The sequence below is a fragment of the Vulpes lagopus genome, chromosome 3, assembly GCF_018345385.1.
Source record: "Vulpes lagopus strain Blue_001 chromosome 3, ASM1834538v1, whole genome shotgun sequence".
NCBI lineage: Eukaryota > Metazoa > Chordata > Mammalia > Carnivora > Canidae > Vulpes > Vulpes lagopus.
The window spans coordinates 45,741,797-45,763,353 of NC_054826.1; the positions used below are offsets into that span (position 1 = coordinate 45,741,797).

The 21,557-nt window shown below is 41.1% G+C and overlaps 1 protein-coding gene across 1 annotated transcript in view; it reads right to left on the reverse strand.

Annotated features, from left to right (window-relative positions):
• SLIT3 (slit guidance ligand 3) overlaps positions 1–21,557 on the reverse strand; it is a 589,537-nt gene that overhangs the window by 472,730 nt on the left and 95,250 nt on the right. Inside the window, exon 4 of the mRNA XM_041748203.1 lies at positions 19,167–19,238. Within this exon, the coding sequence (XP_041604137.1) occupies positions 19,167–19,238 (72 nt within the window). The remainder of the gene's footprint in view (positions 1–19,166; positions 19,239–21,557) is intronic.

Genomic DNA, 21,557 nt, shown 5'->3' on the forward strand with positions numbered 1-21,557 from the left:
TCAGCTCAGGTCATGATCCTAGGGTCCTGGGATGGAAACCCAAGGCAGACTCCCTGCTCGCTGGGATGTCTGTTTCTCGCTCTGCCCATACACCTCCCTGCTCATGCTCTCTCTTTTTCTCTCTCTCAAATAAATAAAATCCTAAACAAAAACAAAAACAAAATGGGGTCATAGTACAGACAATGATCAGCAAGGAAAAAAACAGCAGCACTGTAGGTAGAGGGCTATGAGAAAAGGGCTCTCTGAGGAAGTCATGCTTGAGCCAGGATCCACATTTTAAGAAGGACCTACCCAGGCCAACATCTGGAATCAGAATGTCCCAGCCAGAAGTAATAGCAAGGCCAAGCTCCTGAGCTGAGAAAGATGTGGGAGTGTTGGAACAGTAGGAAGAAGGCCTGTAAGGCTGCTGTGGAGGAAGTGGGGATCGTGGCCTTGGATGCACCAGGAAGATTGACAGAGGCTAGACTGTGTTAGGTAGGAGCTGCAGTTTTTTCCTAGAAAAACAGTAAGTCACTGGAAGATTTAATTGTGGAATGAGGAGATCTGATTTGTCTCAAAATGATCCTGGTGTCTGCTGGGTGGGCCTTGGATGATGAAGGAACACAAGTAGGAACAGGAAGACTTAGTGAGGAGGTCCTTGAGGTCATCTAATCAAGAAAGGATGGTGGCTTATATAAGGGTAACAGCAGCAGAGATGGAAGGTGCTGGACAAACTGGTAAAGACAGAGCTGATAAATTCTAACCAATCTCCTCACCCTCCTGTCAATGACTCTACACTTAGGGAGAAGCTTGTGAGTAAAGTACTTTCTGGGCAACTCATCTTCCCTTGCTACTGCTTTTCTGGCCTCATTAGGCCTAATGATCTCCCATCTTTCACTCTCATTTAAATAAAGGAAGTGCCATGCACAGGGGAACAGGATCTGCAGAGAATGCCATTAGCGATGGAAGCCATAACAATTATTCCCTAAGATAATTTTGTTCAATGGCTGAGCCCTTGGGAACTGGTGGTTGACAATGATCTACTCCATGTTGTAAAATGGAATGAAAGTCCCAGAACGTCTCGGGTAGAAGCTTGACCATGCACATCTCTTCCAATGAAGACAGAAACTCTCTCTAGAGACTAGAAAACATTTACACCAATAATTTACAGTCTCTGACACAGATATGCCACTAACCATCTTTATGCACCTAAAACACCAATTATGAGCCAAGGAGACAAAGCATCTCCCCCCTTCAGCACCGCTGCTGCCTTTCTGACCCCTGATATCTTCTCACAGTGTTGCTCAATAACTTGAGATAATTTAAAAGTCAGTATCTTGAGCTAAAGTGAAATTATATCTGTGCTTAGATTCAGCAGCCTGGAAGGGATCTTCATTTATCTGTCTAGGATTCTTCTACAGAGAGAAGGTTTTATGTGTATGTGTGGGTGGAATGTTATATGTATGTGGCATGTACTTTTGGATGGAGGAGGGGCAGAGTAGGAGATGTATAGACACAGGAAGGAGATGATTAAGGCCATGATATTAATAAAATTGATGATCGGCATTTCTTTTTAAATCATTATCACCAATTTCCATTAAAAATGTATTTTTTTAAATTATTGAAGTCAGGTTTCTCTGAGCATCATGATACTCAGTTTCGAATCTCATAAATCTCAAATTAAACGAAATTGGATGGAGGGGATTAGTTCTTAGTTACCCTCTAACCCTCTTAGAAATGCAGTTTTTTTTCCCTAAGAGCATTTTGACCTCCAAAAGTCAAGATGCTTTCTTCACTAGGAGAAATGTTGGTGTGAGTCTATGTATACTTCAATCAAAAGCTGACTCATTGATGAGAAATTCTAGTCCAGAGCCCTAGATATACCAATGAGAGGCCAAGTCATCATTATAATAAATACTCCATTTAGCCAACCATGGGAAGTTTTTGGCTATACAGCAGGCAGCAGTAATCAAGATGAGGCCAGACTTCCAAACTGGCTTGCTTCCTCACCAAAAGAAGAGTGGGGACAATTAGAGAAGGAATTATGGGAAGAAAGAAACATCGTGAATAAAACATTAAAATATTTTTCTAAACCATGAATCAAAAACTCAGGTCCAGCACAACACATTCAGGCAAGGGGCATAAAATTTACATAAACTTGTCCATTTCTTTTCTTTCTTTCTTTCTTTCTTTCTTTCTTTCTTTCTTTCTTTCTTTCTTTTTTTTTTTTTTTTACTTAAAACAGATTATATTTATTTACTATTTTTAATTGAAGTATAATTGACATGTAACAGTATACTGGTTTCAAATGTACAACTTAATGATTTGATATTTATATACAATGCCAAATGATCACAATGAGTCTAGCTTCTTTCCATATAAAGTCATATGATATGCAATGCAATATTGTTGATTATGGTCACTATGTCACACATTACATATTTTTTTTATGTAATGACTGGAACTCTGTACCTCTTGACCCCCCTTTGTCTTTTCACCCAACCTCCAACCCCCCTCCCTTCTGGCAACCACCAATCTGTTTTTTTGCATCTATGTGTTGGTTTTGTTTGTTCATTTATTCTGCTTTTTACATTCTGCATGAGTGAGATAATACGGTATTTGTATTTTTCTGTCTGACTTATTTCACTAAGCATAAAACCCTCAAGGTCCATCCACGTTGTCACAAATGGCAAGATTTCATTCTCTTTCTTAATGGTTGAATAGTATTCCAGTGTAATATACAGGACATCTTCTTTATCCATTCATTCATCAATGGACACTTTGTTTCCATATCTCAGCTACTGTGACTAATGCTGCAATGAACATAGGGATGCAGATTTGTTTTCAAATTAGTGTTTTATTTTGCTTTTTTTTTTTTTTTCAGTAAATACCCAGAGGTGGAATTGATAGATCACATGGCAGTTTTGATTGATTGATTGATTGATTGATTTAGAGGAAACTCCATACTGTTTTCCACAGTGGCTGCTGTCAATTTTACATTCCCACCAACATGCATGATGCTTCCCTTTTTTCCACATCTTCACCACCCCTTGTTATTTCTTGTCTTAATGATAATGGTCATTCTTACATTACGAGATGATACCTCATTGTGATTTACTTTTATTTTTATTTAAATTCTTTTTTTTTTAAAGATTTTATTTATTTATTCATTCACGATGGAGACAGACAGAGGGAGAGAGGCAGAGACACAGGCAGAGGGAGAAGCAGGCTCCATTCAAACAGCCTGATGTGGGACTTGATCCTGGGACTCTAGGATCATGCCCTGAGTGGAAGGCAGACACTCAACCACTGAGCCACCCAGGTATCCCTTAAATTCAATTTAGTTAACATATGGTGTGTTATTAGTTTTAGTGATAAAATTTAATGATTTATCAGTTGCATATAACATCCAGTGCTCATTACATCAAGTGCCCTCTTTTTATGCCTATCATTCAATTATCCCTTCCCCCCACTAACCTCCCCTCCAGCAACCCTCAGCTTGTTCTTTATAATTAAGAGTCTCTTATGGTTTGCCTCTCTCTCTCTGTTTTTATTGTATTTTATTTTTCCTCCCCTTCCCCTATGTTTGTTTTGTTTCTTAAATTCCACATATGAATGAAATCATATGCTATATGTCTTTCTCTGACTGATTTATTTTACTTAGTATAATACCCTCTAGTTCCATCCATATCATTGCAAATGGCAAGATTTCATTCTTCTGATGGCTGAGTAATATTCTATTGTGTGTGTGCATGTGTGTGTGTATTTTATATCCTCTTTCTGTTGATGGACATCTGGGCTCTTTACATATTTTGGCTATTATGGACATTGCTGCTATAAACATAGGGTGCATTGTGGTTTTCATATGCATTTCCCTGGAGATTAGTGATATTGAGCATCTTTCAATGTGTCTGTTGGCTATCTGTATATCTTTGAAAAAAATGTTTATTCACATCCTCTGCCCATTTTTAAAATCAGACTGGTTTTTGTTATTGAGTTGTATGACTTTGTAAAATATATTTTGGATATTAATTCCTTATTAGATATAAGATGTTGGGGAAGACAATAAGTGAGATGGGAGCACATAAGTCAACCCTAACTGTACATCATTAATTTCAGATGTAGAGTTCAGTTATTCACCAACTGCTTATAACACCCAGTGCTCATCATAATGTGCCCTCCTTAATGCCCATAACTGATTGATAGTGACGTTTTAACAATATTAATTCTTCCACTCCATAAACACAGAATATCTTTCCACTTATTTGCATCCTCAATTTCTTTCATTAATGTCTTGTAATTTTCAGTTAAAGGTCTTTCAATTAAATTTATTCCTAGGTATTTTATTCTTTTTAATGCAATGTAAATGGGACTATTTTCTTAATTTCTCTTTCTGATAGTTTGTTGTTAATGTATAAACAAGCAATAATTTTTTGTATATTGGCTTTGTATCCTGCAACTTTACTGAATTTATTTGTTCTAACAATTTTTGGTGAAGTCTTTAGGGTTTTTAATATAAAATACCATGTTGTTCACGAAGTGTCAGTTTTACTTCTTTCTTTCTTTCTGTTTAGATGACTTATTTCCTTTTCTTACCTAATTGCTCTGGCAATTAGGTAAGTGACAAGAGCAGGTATCCTTGTCTTATTCTTGATCAAAATTTCAGCTTTTCACCACTGAGTATGATGTTAGCTGTGGGCTTGTCATAAATGTCCTTTATTATGTTGAGGTACATTCCTTATATAACTGCTTTGTTGAGTTTTCATTATAAATGGCTGTTGAGTTTTGTCAAATGTTTTTTTCCACATCTATTGAGATGATAATATGATTTTTATATTTTATTTTGTTGATGTGGTATATCACATTAGTTGACTTATGGATGTTAACCATCCTTGCATCCTCAGAATAAATCTCACTTGATCATGGTCTATGATCCTGTCAATATATAGCTGAATTTGGTCTGCTAATATTTTGCTGAAGATTTTTGCATCTATGTCCATCATATTGTCTTATAATTTTCCTTTTTTGTAGTTTCCTTGTCTGATCTGGTATCAGGGTAATGCTGTCTTTGTATAATGAGTTTGAAAGCATTCCCTACTCTTCAACTTTTTTGGAGGAGTTTGTTTGCATCTATGTCCATCATATTGTCTTATAATTTTCCTTTTTTGTAGTTTCCTGAGGAGTTTGTTTGCATCTATGTCCATCATATTGTCTTATAATTTTCCTTTTTTGTAGTTTCCTTGTCTGATCTGGTATCAGGGTAATGCTGTCTTTGTATAATGAGTTTGAAAGCATTCCCTACTCTTCAACTTTTTTGGAGGAGTTTGTGGAGAGGTATAAAATCTTTGTATGGTAGAATTTACCATAAAGCTATCTGGTCCTAGACTTTTGTTTGCTGGGAGGTTCTTGATTATTGATTACTTGCTAGTAATCAGTCTAGTCAGATCTTTTTTCTTCATGATTTGATCCTGAAGTATTGTATATTTCAAGGAATTTATCTGTTTTATTCTAGGTTATTTAATTTGTTGGCATATAATTACTCATAACAGTTTCTTATGATCTTTTATATTTCTGTGATATCAGTAATACATCCTTTTTCATTCTGATTTTATTTATTGGAGCCCTACCTTTTTTTTTTCTTAGTGATTCTAGCTAAAGGTTTATCAATTTATTTATCTTTTCAAATAACCAACTCTTTGTTTCATTGATTCTATTGTCTTTTTAGTCTCTATTTGATTTATTTCTGCTCTGATTTTTATTACTTCCTTCTACTAATTTTGGCTTTCATTTGTTCCTCTTTTTCTGGTTCATTTAGGTTTAAAGGATTGTTTATTTGAAATGTTTCTTTTTCCTTGAGTTTGGCCCATATCACTATGAACTTCCCTTATAGAATTGCTCTTGCTGCATATGTCATAGATTTTGGTATGTTGCATTCTCATTTTCATTTGTTTCAAGGTATTTTTAAATTTGCTCTTTGGTTTTTTTCATTGACACATTGTTCAGTAGAATATTGTTCAATCTCCCATAATTGTGATTTTTCCAGTCTTCTTTTTTTGTGACTAATTTCTAGTTTCATACAATTGCGGTCTGAAAGGACACCTAATTCTAATTTTCCTATTTTTTTTTAAGATTTATTTATTCATGAGAGACATAGAGAGAGAGAGGCAGAGACACAGGCAGAGGTAGAAGCAGGCTCAGCTGCAGGGAGCCTGATGCAGGACTTGATCCCAGGAACCTGGGATCATGCCTGAAGGCAGATGCTCATAAGTAATAGCTTTATAAATGATTAGTCTACTACTTTTACTACATGTTTATCTTTACCAGTGAGATTTTTGCTTCCATAATTTTTCTTGTTACTAATTAGTGCCCTTTCTTTTTGGCTTAAAACATAACTCCTTTAACATTTCTTGTAAGTCTGGTTTATTAATGGTGAATTCCTTTAGTTTTTGCTTGTCTGGAAAAATCTCTCTCCCTTTAATTCAGAATGATAACCTTGCTTAGTTGAGTATTCATAGTTAGAAGTATTTTGCCTTCAGTACTTTGAATATATCATGCCACTCCTTTATGGCTTGCAAAGTTTCTGCTGAAAACTCAGCTGATAGTCTTATGGGGGTTCCCTTGTGTGTAAGAAGTTGTTTTTCTCTTGCTGCTTTTAAGATTCTCTCTTCATCTTTATCTTTTATTTTTTTTAAAGATTTTATTTATTTATTCATAAGAGACATAGGCAGAGAGAGAAGCAGGCACCTTGTGGAGAGCCTATGTGGGACTCGATCCCAAGACCCTGGGATCACAGCCTGAGCCAAAGGCCGACACTCAACCACTGAGCTATCTGGGCACCCCTCTCTTTACCTTTTAATACTTGAATTATAATGTGCCTTGGTGTGGGTCTCTTTAGTTTTTCTCATTAGGAAGTCTCTAGGCTTCCTGCATCTGGATGTCTGTTTCCCTCCCTAGGTTAGGAGAGTTTCCAGCCATTATTTCTTCAAATAAGTTTAATGTCTCTTTATCTCTCTCTTCTCTTCCTGGGACCCTCTATTATGTGAACGTTGATCTACCTGATGTTGTGCCATAGGCACCTTAAGCTGTCTTCACTTTTTATTTTTTTAAATTTTTAAAAAGATTTTATTTATTAAATCATGAGAGACACAAAGAGAGAGGCAGAGACATAGGTAGAGGGAGAAGCAGGTTCCCTGAGGGGAGCCTGATTCAGGACTTGATTCCAGGACCCTAGGATTACAACTTGAGTCAAAGGCAGAGGCTCAAACACTGAGCCACCCAGGTGCCCCCTTTTTCTTTTTGTTGCTCTGTGTAAGTTCCACTGCCCTGTCTTCCAGGTCACTGATTTGTTCTTTTGCCTCACTTGGTCTGCTGTTGAACCTCTCAGTGTAGTTTTTAGTTCAGGTATTATATTTTTCAACTCTGTGACTTTGGCTTGGTGCTTTCTTATAACTTCTATCTTTTTCTTAAAATTATCCCTGTGTTCATCCATTCTTGTCCTGAGACTGGTGAACATCTTTTTTTTTTTTTTTCTTTTCTTTATCAAGTAAATTACTTATCTCCATTTCACTAAGAATTTTTCCTAGGGTTTTGTCTTGTTCTTTCATGTTGAACATATTCCTCTGTTTTCTTGTTTTGCTTGACTCTCTTGTGTTTATTTCTGTATATTGGGCAAAGAAGCCATCTTTCCTAGTTTTGAAAGAGTGGTCACAGGAAGCCTGGGGGTATGTCTTAGTCTGATGTCTGTGCAATGCCCTGGACATGGTAGCTTTCTAAAAACTGATTCTTTGATGATCTCAGTTCTGTGGGGCCCAGAAATACAAGTACACCTGGCCAGAGCCAGGCAATCAAGGGGCATTCCCTGGGTGGAATGTGCACACCTGCCAGCTTTGAGGCCATAGGAGAGTACCAGGCTGGAATGAGAGTGCCAGGCTGGAATGAGCCTGCCAAGTGAGTTTTGCAGGGTGGCATTATGGGGCAGCACTGAGCCAAAGCAAGTGGGCCCACCAGGTTTTTCAGGGCAGGGCTGTGAGGGCATGCTGCACTGGGATGAGTCGACTTACCAGGTTTGGCATGGCTGCAGAAGAGCATAGGGATGGGACAAGCAGCACTAGCAAGGGAGAGGCAAAGTGCAAAAATGGTGTCTGCCTGTGCCTCTGTCCCTAGAGAGTTCCAACAGACCTTTACTCCTCTGGCAGACCCTTTAAGCTTAGCCAATGAATCTCCTTCACATATAGTCTAGGCTCCTTTCAGCTTGTTACTTTTGAGTTGAATCCTGAGTAAGTGAATCTGTGTGTGAGCCCTTCAAGAATAGAGCCTCAGTCTCCTAGAACCCTTTAGGTCTCCTGGGTATAAGCCCCATTGGTTTTTAAAGCCAGATATTTTGAAGGCTCATTACTTCAGTGCAGGTCCCAATGACTGGGGTACCTAATGTGGGTTTTTTTTCTAATGTGGGGTTTGAACACTTTGTTTCTTAGAGATACATTCCATATTTGTGGGATCCCATCCACTATTTTGTTGTCCCCCAGTAGGGGTGGGGGCTTTGATAAGACCACATATCTGCCTCTTCTAATCATCCCAATGTGGCCATTTTATCCATTGTTATGGAGGAGCTATTCAGCTAGTTTCCAGGTCTTTTTTTACAGAGAATTGTTCTATATGTAGCTATAGATTTGGCATGCCCACAGGAGGAGATAAATTCAGTGTCTTCCTATGCTATCATCTTGAACTGCCTCCTCGAACTTCTCTATTTCTATTTGGTTTACACGGTACTGTATTGGCATAGTTTTGCTGTTGTTAATACTGTGTAAACACTTTCATTACAATCTTCAATTTCCAGGAATGTGTAAATGGACTGCAAACCTTACAAATGAAAATTAATTTCATTGTATAGGATACTGAGTCCACAGGAAAGATAGAAGAAAGCCAAGGTCACAGACTTTTTTTTTTTTGATAATTTGAAATTATAGTAGAATTTAGTACATCAAATTAAAACACCATTTGTCCCCTGGAAAGATTCCCAAATGTTGGTTGAAAATAAGGGATGATTAGGCTCTTTAGAAATGTTTCTGTTGATGCTGAATGTGGTTCAAGAACAAATAATTCAAGATTATTAGATGTGGGTACATTTGCATCATTCAGGCAATTGAAGAATGCTTGTTTGGGGTCTGCCCACGTCAAAGGCTTATATTTGTCTATATATAATGTGATATTTCCATGACATTCTCAATTCCCTTGAGAGTTTCTAACTCCAGATAAGGGGAACAAGAATCCTAGGGTGTGCACATAGACTGGCCTCTGGTTCTCATTTTCAATAATGGGCTAAGTTGCCACTGAGAACATAGTCTTTATACGAGCACCCTTGGTGATGGCCACACAGCCCTGCTGAGGCTAGCTGACTTTACCACATGCCACAAGGTGCTGAGAGCAGCACATGGCATTGTATAGAGAGGTTCCAACTTTGCAGGTGGGTCCCAGCCAAGGAAGTCTGAGAAGGAGCCAGGTGGCAAGATGCCCATGCTCACACCCTCTGGGCTCAGATTAGATATGTCTGCATTCTATACTCAGCATCCCAACAACGAGCATGTTGCATACACACACACACACACACACACACACACACACATACACACACACAGTAGGTGTTCAATGAATATTTTAGTTGTCCCTGGTTACACAGTTCTCTTCCTAGGAATTGGGCAGGAATGTCCCCAGTAGGAAATTGATTATGTGCCAGGTATCAGCTGGGCGTTTGTTTTATTTTTCCACTTTCCTAACTCACTGTTTTCACATACAGCACAGAAAATGCACCGACATATGAAGGCTTCTGGCTGTATGTGCAAGGAGCGGAGCTCTTCTTGCTGTGAGCTGTTTAATGCACCACCAGAACTAAAATTCAGGAGCTTTTCTGAAGCCCTTACACATAGAACCTTTTCTCTATATTTTTCCTTTTTCTGTAGCAATTCAGTTGGCCCCAGGGTTTCACCATTATCACAAGTGTCCAGTGTTGGTCTGACTTCCTTCAAGGGTGGCTTTTCTCACCCTAATCCACAGCATGACTCTAGAATGATTAACCCTTTGTACACATCTTCAGAGAGCCATACTGGATCCCCCACCAAGTAGACCAGCAGAAACCTTACCTTCAAACCAAAGAAAATACTAAATCCATGAAATCACTTAAGCCATCCTTCCAAAGAGAGGGAGAATCAAAATGTTTTATGCAGCAACCTATAAGAAACTCATTTTGTGGGATGTTTCACATTCCAGCCCATGGTTTATTCCCCTATATATCCCTGCCAGTAATATCAACCAGATGTGGCAAAGAAGTCTGTGCAGAATTGTAAAAATTACAAGCATATTCTGTAATTCCAAAGCATTGTAAAGTCACAGCTTGGGTTTTCTTTCTGAAAAAAAAAGAAAGAAAGAAAGAAAGAAACCACCAAAAAAGCTTTTCAAGCTGGCAGAATGTTCTCAGTAGAAGTATTACCTGATCACTTTAGAAAGTTCTTCTGTTGGCCCTAAGGGCCAAAGAGTTTTAAAATATAAAACCCAACTTTATCTTTGATACATTGTATGGAATTTAGGAAGGCCTACTCACACACATACATTGAAGTCTATAAATTTTCTGTTTTAATGTTTTAGGTGTTAATACTTTCGATCTCAGGTATGAGCATGTGCTCATCTACACTCATATAAGCACAGAAGTATGAAATGCTGAGCCTTGAAAGCTTCAGAGATCCACGATTGTTTTTTCTCTCTCTTTTGTAAGGTGTGTTTCAGCAAGGAGGCACATGATAAGGTAGAAAACAATCTGTAGAACTGGAGGTCAGAAAGGCTTGGGTATATTCCTGGTGAGTTAGTCAAACTCTTAGGCTTCAGTTTCATCATCTGTGCAGGAGTCACAAAAATATCTACGTGACAGGGAAACTCAAGAAGACTGCATAGGCAAAGAGTGCCTAGTACATCACAGATGTTCAAGAGATGCCTGGTTTTTTGCAGGCTCCCAAATCTATGAAGTAATAGGGTTTGTACTAGATCAGTGTTTCTCAAAGTATGCCTGCCTACAGGTAACATATCATACAGGGTGCCTATTCACAAGGTCAGAACCCTAGGTCCATTCCAGATCTAATGAACCAGATGTCTTGGTAACATGGCCTAGGAATCGACATTTTAATCAACATCTCAAAGGATTTTTCCCCAAAAATGCTAAGTTTGAGAAGCAGTGAAACCTAGATCCTTGCTCACCAAATGTGGTCCTGGACCAGTAGCATTACCTGGAAGCTTGTTACAAATATAGACTCTTAGGTCCCACCCCAGACCTAGAGAATGAGAATCCATATTTTAACAAGATTCCCAGGTGTTCAGATGCACAGTGAACTTTGAAAAATTCTGGCCTATATAACTTATTTCTAACTCTAAAGTTCTACTATTTAAGGATCTACAAGACAATTCAAAGCATTAGCCTATAATCAATTCTGTGGATAGACAACAGGCTTCTGTGCTCAGCTGGATAAAGCCTCAGTAGAGGAGAAAAGAAACCTTCCAGGCCTTCTTTCCTGGCTCTAGCTTAAAGCACTACAGACAGATTGCAACTCATGCAAAATAGAAATCCCAAGAGTCACATAGCACCCACTGTAATCCATTATCTGTCCACATGCAGATTAAAGCTAAACCTGTCCTCAAGCACGAGATGAAACTTGCAGTTGATGAAGCACGCTGTAAAGCAAACAGAAGGCCAGGGCCTGGCTACAGTGATCAGGGAGTGGGGGAATGGAGAAGGAGGAGGGACCAGAGCTCCAGTTTGCAGGGATATTTTCCATGAGCTTTTGGTGGCTGTGTCCCTGGAAAAAGTGACCCCACGTCTGTGATGGTAAGGCTGGTCTGTCCCTAGTCTCTGAAGGCTGGGCTAGCACAGGGGTAACGGGTCTCTAGGATTTAGCTCCAGGCAGGCAGGCAGTTTCTGAAACCCCCACCATCCTGATGGATTGGTTTCCCCATCGTCCTATTATCATTTCACCACATCAGATAACAACTCTGCTGGAAAATTGAGTAGTATGGTTTTTGTTTTCTCCACTGGTTTTTCACTTTTATAGCACTGTTTCACATCGATATAGAGTTTTATGGAGACACATATTGCATGTAGTTATGTTTTCAAGTGTAGTGCAGAACTGGAAGACTAAGATGGCTGTGAAGGGACCTACGGACAGCAAAAGGTACTACTTAGAGGTATGGGGCCCCCATCATTCAACAAGCCTGGGCCCATTTAAGGCTTCAAAGACAGAAAGGGATAAACATTAATTGAGCTTCTACAAGGTGCCTGGCACTTTAATTAGTTACTAACTTCTCACAAATACAATAAGAATATTGTGGTTAGGAATGTGGGCTTTGGAGTCAGGCAAGCTTGGGTTTGAATTTTGGCTCTGCAAGTTGCTGGCTCTGACCTTGGCAAGCTGTCCAAATCTCTAGAATCCTGTATCTTTATCTCTAAAATGGAAATGTTATAGTATCTGACCCCCTAAACCTGAGATTAAGAATTTATACATAAAAGCGGGTCATAAAGCACCTGATCCATGCAAATATGTAATATATATTTGGGAGCTATTATGGCTGGTGTCCCAACTCTCAGCCCCTGAATTCATATCTGAAGCCCTTGGCCTTATTACTTCAGAATGTGACTGCATTTGGAAATCAGGTCTTTAGAGAGTGATTAAGTTAAAACGTACCCATTAGGATGGGTTCCTAACCCTGAGTCCTTATGAGAAGAGGAATAGACACTGGGGCTGAGAATGAAGAGAGGGACAACCCTATGAAGAAGCACAAGAAGACCACCATCTCTAAGACAAGGAGAGAGGCCTCAGGAAACCAACCCTGCCAGCACCTTGATCTTCCAGGATCCAAACTGTGAGAAAATAAACCTCTGTTGTTTAAGCCAACAGATCTCTCCAATCTGAGATCCTTTGCTGCAGCAGCCCAAGGAAAGACAGGAGCTGTGACTATTACTCCTATTGCACAGCCAATAAATCTAAGATCAAGAAAGTTGGAACCATTTGCCCAGGGTCACCAGAGAGTAGGATCCAAACCCAGGTCTATACTGTTCCAAAGGCCATATTCTTTACTCTCATGCTGAGCTGCCTCAAAGAGACACTAGATCACATTGCTGAATGTAGCTTCCCGTTTGGGAATATAGGGTATGTACACACAAGGTGGTGACAAGAGAGGACAATGGTAAACAGGAAGGAAAGGTCAAGTGAGGCGAAATGAGAGTTGGGAGGAGGGCTCCCTCACTGGAAATAAGTTCCCTGGAAACTGAAGTTTCATAGCCTTTAACTCTGGGACAGACGCTGATCCACTGTGACAACAGCCCAGTGACTTGGGGCTAGTTGGTTGGCCACACTTCATATTGTTTTTAATCGCTTCAGGGATTAACCTTCTAAGTTTCTTTCAACTCCACAGACCCAACTGAGGGCAAGGGGGGTTAACCTCAGTGGAATTTTTTTTTTACATCTGTCAAATACCTTGAAGAACTGAGTGGGTAATAATGTGAGGCCTCTGTTCTGCTGCTATCACACTGTTTATTCAGCTACAGGTTTTAAACTATTACCAAATATTGAATGCACTCTTTGGACATGAATCCAGAACACAGGGGCCAAAAGGACCCCAGTGGTCTGCTCATCCTCATACAGGGAAGTCAAACTCTTAAAAATCAGTTGTGTGAACCACTGTATCCCTCGTCTCCTTAAAGATCTCCAATTAGTAAAATGCAGAGAACATTTTTTTTAAAGATTTATTTATTTATTTGAGATAGAGAAAGAAAGCATGAGTGGGGGGAAGGTCAGAGGAGGAGAGAGAGGATCTCAAGCAGACTCTGCACTGAGCATGGAGCCTGGTACGGGCCCCAATTTCACAACCATGAGATCATGACCTGAGTGAAGAACAAGAGTCGGACACTTAACCAACTGCACCCCGCCCCCCGGTGCCCTGGTAAAATGAAGAGGACTTTTAATCACTGTTTTCACCTCATTTTCTGTTTTTTTTTTTTTTTCCTAATGATTTCTGGCAGCACTGATACTTTAACCTCCAAAAAACCAGAACTTCTTTGCTCCCCCTCCCATGTCTAAGAGAGAAAGCTGGAAGGGGATACAAAAAGAAGGAGAAATTAATAACCTACAAACCATGTAGCAACTATATTCCATCCCATTGTTTCTAGATGAGACAACGAAGGCCTAGAGCAGGGAAGTAACATGTCTAAGGCCACAGAGCTTGTAGGTGGTACAGGCCACAGAGCTTGTAGGTGGTACAGCCAGTCTGAGGACTGGGATCTTCTCACTCCAAGCTACAGTGTTTCCTCACCCTCATCTCTTTGCCAGGTGCTGAAGTATTGACATCACAGATGCCAAAGCCCTGGCATATGCACTGCTCACACCAGTAAGCTAGCAGAGTTGACCAGAGCCATCTTTCATTGAGCGCTTGCTATGTGCTATAATCAAAGCTGAAGGCTGTGCATCAGTTACTTTCATTTATCCTCAAAATGATGTAGACAAGTACGTTCTCTTGTTTATCTTACTGATGAAGAACCTGAGACCCACAGATGTTAAGTGACTTTTCCACAGTCTCATAACCCTTTAACCCCTTCATGGTACTGCCAGCCTCTAGGCTCAGTTCTGGGTCACGAACTGTGGGGAACTTAGGAAGAGCAGAAACACAGTTCTGACACTTGAGAACCTTATGATCTATGTCAAGATGGGGGTGGAGAAGCTAATATTTATTCAGTGCCCAGGTCATGACAGAGACCTTGCTGGGTAAAATTTAGAGACCACAGTGATATTGCCTAAACCTCAGGGCACTTCCAAGTCTAGGATGCTCTGCTTGTACTCTATGTGCTTGAAAACAGGGGAAGAGGACAGATACACCACTAATATACATGTGGATCAATGAATTGATGGTGCTGGGAGGGGATGGGGTTGGCATGACCATCAAAGCACTGACACATGCACTTGGATTTATGACAGGTCCATCAGCAATCCTTTTTATCCTCACTTCAGGTCTCCACAATAGCTAGCTTGGCATGGTAGATAGAAATTGCAGATAGACTCTGCAATGACACAGATATACATTCAAATCCCAGTTCCATTGTATCTTGGTTATACAGCTATGGGGTAAGTTAGAGAACCCTTCTAAGCTTCAGAAATAGATTTGATAATGATTCCCTCCACAGTATTGGTGTAAAGGTTAAATCCGAGCATTAAGGCAAAGTCCCCAGGGTAGTGCTACTTCTTAGAAATGTGGGCCATAAGGGCATAATTTAAACTCAGTTTTAGTTTCCTTTACTCTAAAATAGGAGTGTTGAGGAAGGGAGCTAACTACAGTAGAGAAAAGCCCAGACTCCAGATTCAGATTATCCAAATTTGAATTCTGGTTCTGTCACCAGTAGTTGTCTAACATTGGGCAAGTCCTTAACCTCTTTGAATCTCAGTTTCACATAGATAGAACAGTTGTAGTCATAGCACCTACCCCACAGGGCTGGTAGGAGTATCAAAGAGTTACACATAAAGTGCTCAAAACAGCACCTGCCAGTCATTGGGTTTGCTCTTGTTATTACCTTGAAGTGTTACTGAGGATCCAAAGTGTTCAATTAAAGCACAGCAATCTGCACAAAGTAGATGCTCAATAAACTTGCAGACATCTGTTGTTTTCAAGTTTGGCATCGCCTCCCCCACATCTTATGATAACAGAATTATTCTTTCTTTTGGAAAACCCATACTCCATCCACAAACAAGGGGAATGAACCCATGACCCAAACTTGATCAGTCAGAGGACATCACCTCACTGGCAACAGACATATGTGCTCAGACAGAGACGTGACCAAGCTAAGCAATCTACCACTGGTTCTTTCCTGCAGAACTGTTAATTCTACCCAGACTGCCAGATTAGTACCCCCAGAGTCTTCTGCTTTTGCCCACCATCATGTGCACTATTATACAGGATGGAGGGAGTGAAATGAAGTCCCAATGACATCACCAAGCCCCTGGATCCAGTTCCTAAAGCCATCCATAACTATTTTTGGACTTTCCAGGCATATAAACAAATATATTTCCTTTTTGGATTAAACTAACTTTAGTCATATTTCTGTCACTCACTGGTTAGTAGTGTTATTATAATAGCAGTCTTTCAATAAATATTATTTCCCTTTCCTATCACTCCTCAAAACATCTTATTACACATGTCCATAGCCTTTCCAAAGGTATTCTTTGGATAATCACTGAGCATTAAGCAGTTTTTGTCTACAGATCTAGTAAGAAAGGAAAAGGCGTGTCCAGAATTGCTACTTATCCCACATGGCATACTATGGAGTAGACAGCCACACAGTACCCACATTTAGCATTCCCTGGAAAATGGCTCACTGTGTCTACTGAGATGCAATGCTCTTTTAAAACAGAGCTAGTGGCATATGTATACACATTCATGATTGCACATTTATTGATTTCTAATTTGTACCCTGCTTACTTCCAAAAAGGCCCTGGAGTGGCTGACAAAATAAGACAAAGACACAATAGGGTCATTAAGAAAAATCAAAGATCAAGCCCAGAGAGAAAAAAAGGGATTGCTGATTATAGCCAAAACCTGGGTTAATATAGTTGCTTCAATAAAAAAAAATTATATTTAGCTCTCAGCTTTTTGGCAGCCATTCAGAATGTGTCATGATGAGACACACAGAGAGAAGTGGGCATCCTGCATGTCTGCAGCTGAAAAACCAGCAGAGGCCAGGCTGGAACAAGCACAGTGGAAGAGCCTATTGAATGAATGAATGAGTGAATGAATGAATGGGGGATAAAAGAATCAAAGCCTGAGGGCACTGTTTGTATACCCAGGCCTATATCCTTCACTTATTCATCTACCCATTCACTGAGAGCTGATGTATGCCAGTCTCTGTGTCTGGCTAGGACCTGGAGAGGGACAGACACCAAAATGAATGGAATGTCATCCCTGCCTTTCCAGCCACAGCTCTTGGCTTGAAGTAAAAGCTCAGGGACATCCACTTCAGGGCTCACAGCAACTCCCAGTTTCTTCCTGCATCCCAGAGAAAGAGACAAAAGAGTGAGGCTGACACGATGGGAAGTGTAGGCGTAGTCATAGTTATCTTGGTGATTATACTCACACCGCACTGTGAACCCTAGAAAACACACACACAATCTCGTCTGATACTCATATCTTGTCTGATACTCATAGCTCCTCAGCAAGAAAGATAAAAGGAGGGTGGGGTCTGCCTTTTACTGATGAGGCTATTCAGGCACAGAAGTGAAAGTGACTCCTCCAATCTCTCTCACAGTTAGAAAGTGACAGGATATCATCCTGAGGTTTCCCATGTCCTGGGCTGTCTGCCTGGACCTGGCACCCAGCATCTCCCTGCCTGAAATTCCTCCTCTGCTGGGATCAAGAGCAGCCTTGCACAAAATGAGCATCACTTTGATGGCCATGGGGAGCAGCTGTGAAGTCATGTTCTGTGAGCAAGAACCAGCCTGCCTGATGTCCTGCAATAAGCAAAACACTCAGACCCCACCTGCTCAAAGCTTTCCAGCAACCCCAGCCTCACAGACACTTTCTGTTTGCCTGAGAAACAGTTTCTCAGGCAAACAGAAAGTGATGCTGAGATTCCAGATGAAGAGCATATAGCCAGCATTATTTAGGATCAGGTCAAAAGGCACAATGTAGTGCTGGGTGGAGAGACGGCTATTAAGTGAACATGTAGGGGGAGAACTATACAGGAAGAGGAAATTAAAAACCAGGTTGTTTGCCTGCATGCCCATTTAGTATTGCTTATCCAGCTTGGCTAGACACTCAGGCCACTGAATGTCACTTTATCTACCCTCACTCCCATCAAAGTAGATTCAGAGAGGAAGGGTGGAAAGGGGGGGCATGTGCTTGTCCATGCCGAGCAAAGCAGCCAGGTGGACTGAGCCAGAGAAATGTAGTACACAGCTCGAGGAGACCTTGACAAGGTATAAGTGACTCCTAGAGAAGGCGAGCAGGCCTGCTGTACCACTTAAACACCAGGCAACCCTTGCCATTCTTATTCCAACAAAGCACCCTTTAAAATACACTCATGTAAAAAAAATAAAATACATTCATGTATATGGTCTCTTCCTGGATGTGTACACACAGACATAGATATAGATACAGATTCCTAATTCAGAACTCATTTTTAAGTGCACACACTGACATGTGTTTTGTATTTCCCAATGTATCCTGGAGCCTACATGCATTGTTTGACGGCATAAATAGGTATTAAACACAACCACCGAGAATGTGAATGGTGGCCGCAAGTTTGGAGTCTCCCCAGTAATGTTAGAGTCTTCCCAGCCAGGCTGTAAATCTCACTGCTTGACTACTAAGCAGCCAGACATTGTCACTCCATTCAGAAAATCAAGGTTTGGGCCAAGCCAGTTCAGCCCACAAGCTACAAGAGTCACTGCCAGCATGACTTGTAGGTCCACAATCATGGAGCCATTCGCGATCAGTTAACTAGCAGTTGCCCAACACCCACAGTATGTGAACCACAATCTCCATTCTGACATGCATCTCAAGCTCCTAAGCCTCCACACTCTCACACTCGGTAAACGCACAGATGCATCTCCAATCTTCCCTCTGCATTATATCCTGGAGCATTCCAGAAGATAAAGCAAAATTCAAGGTGCCTCTTCCCTTTTCCCACAAAACCACAGATCTCCAGACGGGTTCCCAGACTGGTGGTCAAAGGGCAGGAGATATTCTAGTCCACAGGGTGGTGAGGGTGAAATGTTCAGTCCCACCCAATGCCCTCTGAAACCACTGGTGTCTCCTGTAAATAAATCCACCTCAAATCCCATCCTTAGGGTATTTCCCTGACATAAGGTCAGACCCATGTTAAATGGCAGCGTGTCTTTCCTTGCAAAGAAGTGATCTACTACCATAAGTCATTAGCTCTCATTGACCACTTCAGCCACTGATCTCTGAAGACAGGGAGCACAAAGTGGGGTGGGGAGGGGCAAGTGGGAGCCACACTATGTTGAAGCCCAGCCCCAAGTCTTCATGCACATAGCCTAAGTGTCAAGCTCTGCATGGCACCAGGCTCCATTCACAAAGGTAGCCACAATATCTGTATCACCAAAGCCAGGCAGGACACCAGGGAGAGAACACAATTCAATTCTACTCACAGTCTGGTGAGCTTCGGTGTACTCTGGAAAAGCAATTCTGGGAGGACCTGGAGCTTATTCTTGTTCAGGCGCCTACAGATGAAAAGAAGAATGAAAGGATATCAGGAGACATTAAATTGAATCAAGTATATTCACAGACATCACTTCAATCCATCCATCCATCAATCAATCAACAGGTATAAGAAGACCTTCTAGATCTTTCAACGTGGGATGCACATCATGTTAAGACATATTCTGTCTTGCAAAGCTTGCAGTCAAGTTTGGATATAAGGCAAAGGTCACTCATAGGCAAGAACACAGCATGGCATGAGTATTGCCATTTTCCCATGATGAGCTTAGGACAGACATCAGTAATTGATCACACTTCTTTCTCACAGATTCCAGACGAGGCTTTTGAAATTTTCTGCCATGTGCTCCAGGGAGCTATTGCCAAGTGACAAAACTGATATGCAAAATGGATCCCTAAAAAGAGATAAAATACTAGAGAGAATATTCTATCCTAGGTAGTGGTGGTGGTGCAGTGGGGAAATAGCAGTTACTATGGAAGCAGAGGAGGCTCTGGATTGAGGGGCCAAACAGAATCCCTGCCAGCCTGGCTCTTTGGCCCAGAGTAGGCCTGCACTACAACTTTCACAGACCCTTGGCACTTTTGCCTTTGCGTGTCCCTATGTCTATACAAAAATTAAATCATGTTTTATAACTATGTTGGTATAAAATATATTAATATCATATATTGTAACATTTACTTTGACCTGAAAGGGTTTTTTTCCTCCTAATTTTAAAAGAAATGAAAACATTTTCATAGGGCTCTAAAAGTGCTGTTGGCCCTGGACACAGTCCCCATTGTGCCTAATGGAGCAGTCAGCTTTGGGTCAAAGATCACAGTCTGGGCATGTCGTGTGGCTGGAGGTAAACTCATCCCAGGAGGGACACCCCACATGGGATGGCAGCAATGGAGCCAATCAGACGCTCTCCTGAGAATGGCCAATACTAGTGCCAACAGTTAAAGAAGGTCATGGATGTTTCCAAAGGACCCTGAAACCTTGTTGTGGCCTCAAAGAAGGCTGCTCTCCTGGGAGTGGGAGGCCAAGAGGGGGACCCTGTTCCCTGCCTGTCCCATGTCTCTCTCCTAGTATCTCTTATCAGTGAGTGCCCAAACCAATGTCTCCAAATCTGTCCCCAGAATATCTTGGAGCAAAAGAATAGCTTATGGCTTGGTTGAATTTCTTCCTTAGATTGATCTGCCTATTTGGTTACCTGGGACAACCATATTATCCTATCTCAGAGTTAAGCAAACTGAAGAAAAGAAAAGGTGAACTTCTTCCTCACTTCTGCCCCAAAGTCCACATTCTTCCCACTGGGCCAAGCAGACATGATTCCTTGGGTGGGACTTTGGTATTTTATCCCTTTCGTCCCAGATTGATAGCCAAACACTTCAGGGGGACAGGGAACTAGAAGTAGGTTAAAAAAGGCAAAGCATGTAAGAGAGGAGCATTTAAGACTCCAGAATAAGGTTCCTGTCAGAAGTGTGCTGCTCAGCCCTGATGGGGCTCATGGTGTGTGGGGGCTGGTATGGACCAGTGATTCTGTTAGTGAGCTCCTGACTGCAACAAGGCTAGGTGTGAGGCTGGGAAGTTGGACAGGATAAGCTCAAATTCTGTGCTTCCCCCCAACGGCAGTCTGACTCCCACATCAGTGCTCTTTTTAAATTTGTTGTTAATTGCGGTAAAAAAAAAAAAAAGGTAACAAAATTTTCCATCTCAACCATTTTCAAGTGTACAGTTCAGTAGTGTTAAGTATATTCACATTATTGTGAAGATCTCTGGATCCTTTTCATCTTGCAAAACTGAAACACTACCCCATCAAACAACCCCGCCCCACCCTGCCCAGTCCGATAGCCACCACTATACTTTCCGTTTCCATGAATTTGACTGGTGTTTTTTTTTTTTTTTTTATCACTCCCAGTATCTACTCTGTGTTCCTGTCACTAAAATGGGAAGATGAGGGATGCCTGGGTGGCTCAGTGGTTGAGCATCTGCCTTCAGCTCAGGTGGTGATCCCCAGAGTCCTGAGATGGAGTCCTGCATCAGGCTCCCTGCAGGAGCCCTCTGCCTGTGTCTCTGCCTCTCTCTCTGTCTCCCATGAATAAATAAATAAAATATTTTTAAAAATTAAAAAAAAAAAGGAAACATGCGGGCATCCCAGGGGCGGGTGAGGGGTAATCTAGTTGCTTGTTTAGAGCAGTTCCCAGTCAGTGATAGGTGCCTTTATGTCATGTGGGTGCACTGATTCCAGAGGAGGCATGGCAGTATGACTTTGGGGCTGGCCAGGGCTGGATTCAGGTGTGGCTATATCTTGATCTCTCTGTGTGACCTTGGGAGTCCCACACCT